Source organism: Notolepis coatsorum (assembly GCF_963971535.1).
Source record: "Notolepis coatsorum genome assembly, chromosome: 11".
Classification (NCBI taxonomy): domain Eukaryota; kingdom Metazoa; phylum Chordata; class Actinopteri; order Aulopiformes; family Paralepididae; genus Notolepis; species Notolepis coatsorum.
Window position 1 is genome coordinate 77,329,053 of NC_140175.1, and position 2,545 is coordinate 77,331,597.

At 52.4% G+C, this 2,545-nt stretch overlaps 1 protein-coding gene across 1 annotated transcript in view; it reads right to left on the reverse strand.

The window, feature by feature from the left end:
* Window positions 1-2,545, reverse strand: part of LOC311237163 (ephrin type-A receptor 5-like) — a gene marked incomplete at its 3' end in the record, with an annotated part of 196,381 nt that overhangs the window by 159,370 nt on the left and 34,466 nt on the right. The window contains 1 exon segment of the mRNA XM_084324972.1: window positions 1,669-2,401. Coding sequence (XP_084181098.1) covers window positions 1,669-2,401 — 733 coding nt within the window.

Sequence of the window (2,545 nt, forward strand, 5' to 3'; positions counted from 1 at the left end):
GTCGGTTAGGGCGCCTGTTCGGTGAGGAGGGGGGTCTGGGGGAGATAGAATGAACCTCCGCGCACATTACACTCTCCCAGTGAAACGCCTAGCTGTCAGGTGAAGAGAAGCGGATGGTGACTCCACATGTATCGGAGGAGGCATGTGATGGTCTACACCCTCCCCAGACCGACAGAGGAGACATGTGATGGTCTACATCCTCCCCAGACCGACAGAGGAGGCATGTGATGGTCTACATCCTCCCCAGACCGACAGAGGAGACATGTGATGGTCTACATCCTCCCCAGACCGACAGAGGAGGCATGTGATGGTCTACACCCTCCCCAGACCGACAGAGGAGACATGTGATGGTCTACATCCTCCCCAGACCGACAGAGGAGACATGTGATGGTCTACATCCTCCCCAGACCGACAGAGGAGACATGTGATGGTCTACATCCTCCCCAGACCGACAGAGGAGACATGTGGTAGTCTACATCCTCCCCAGACCGACAGAGGAGACATGTGGTGGTCTACATCCTCCCCAGACCGACAGAGGAGACATGTGATGGTCTACAATCCTCCCCAGACCGACAGAGGAGACATGTGATAGTCTACACACTCCCCAGACCGACAGAGGAGACATGTGATAGTCTACACACTCCCCAGACCGACAGAGCGTAGCACAACAACCAGGACTGTGACACACACAGGGAATTGGCATAACAACTAAATTGGGGAGGACATGGGAGAAAAAAAGAAAAGAAAAACAATCTCCCCAATTCTCTGCATATATTGGCAATCTCAACGGACTGTAAACGGAGGCTGTAAATCCATGTTTTACGTATCAACAATGGGGACACTGCATCAAATCACACAAACATGCAATGCATGTTCACAGCCCATTTTGTGACTGTATGACTAACAGGTCGGGAGATATGCTCATTTGAAAATGTAATGTTTGGCCTGATGGCAGTTAAGGTCATGGGGTCACCAAAAACAATAGGTTTCTTCCCCTTGAGACACAAATGGTCTTACAGCCAATCTTATTACAATCCAGACCATCATTTTTCAGTTTGGCCTGATTGTGGTGCTAGAGGAAAGGTCATGGGGTCACCACAATCAATGTTTCTTCTCCTTGGGGTCATGAATGTGCGCAGCACAGTTTATGGTAATCCAGCCATAACTTCACAGTTTGGCATCATGGTAGCGCTAGATGAAAGGCCATGGGGTCACCAAAATAAATTCTTCCTCTTGGGGTTATATTCACAGAAAACTTCATGGCAATCTGGTCATTACCTTTCAGCATATTTTGTAAACAGACAGACAGACAAAGGGAATATGCACAAACAAACAAACCAAACAAACAAACAAACAGGCATGAGAAAACAAAGCAAGATGATGAGTCTTGGGGTAGACTTGTTCTTTTCACGAGAGGATTTCAACACTTCTATATGCATATTTCATCTTCACTCCATATCTCTGTTTCTCTCTCTCTCTCTCACACACACACACACACACACACACACACACACACACACACACACACACACACACACACACACACACACACACACACACACACACACACACACACACACACACACACACACACACACACACACACACACACACACGCATGTACACACACACACACACACACACACACACACACACACACCCTCTTACCTTGACATGATCCGTTGACTTCCTCAAAGCCCGGCTGGCACACACACCTCCCGATGGGCACCAGCCACTCCCCCTCAGCGCTGCAGTGCATCCTGGGACGCTCGTCCGCCACCAGCGAGCTGTTGATGCAGCGGCCCACCACCTCCACCAGCTGCGAGGCCTCCGAGCCGGGGATGGTGTCGGGGAACTCTGCCAGGCTGCGCACCAGCAGGGGGCAGCGTTTGTAAAAGACACGGACAGAAACCAGGGCGATACAGGCTCCCAGGTCCTGGAACGCCAGGTAGAAGCCCTTCCGGGTCAGCGGGCCGAGGTCACGGACCTCCGTGTTGAGCTTCATCACGCGGTCCCCAAGGTCAAGCTCCGTGAAGCTCTCGTCGGCGGCGATGGTGTCGATTTTGGTGTACCTGCTCTCCTTCATGGCCCTGTCCTCCTCCTCTGTCATGCCTGTCCCATCCCTCATCTCCCCGTACTCCGCGTCTTCCTCGTCCCCCTCGTCCCCCTCGTCCGTCTCGTAGTAGTACATGTTGAAGGTCTCCTTGCAGGTGCCGACTCCGCCCGGCAGGCTGTTGCAGTCGCGGAGGGTGAACTTGAGCTCTATGAAGACCCGCTGGGCGCCCTCAGTGAGGATCCAGTTGGTGTGAAGCCAGTTGTTCTGGTTCTGCTCCATCACACGGCACACCTGATAGGTGTGTATGGGGGCATAGTCCTCGTCCACCTCCCCTATCTCCTCCCACTGACGGGGGCAGAGAGAAGAGAGAGAGAGAGAGAGAGAGAGAGAGAGAGAGAGAGAGAGAGAGAGAGAGAGAGAGAGAGAGAGAGAGAGAGAGAGAGAGAGAGAGAGAGAGACAGAGAGACAGAGAGACAGAGAGAGAGAGAG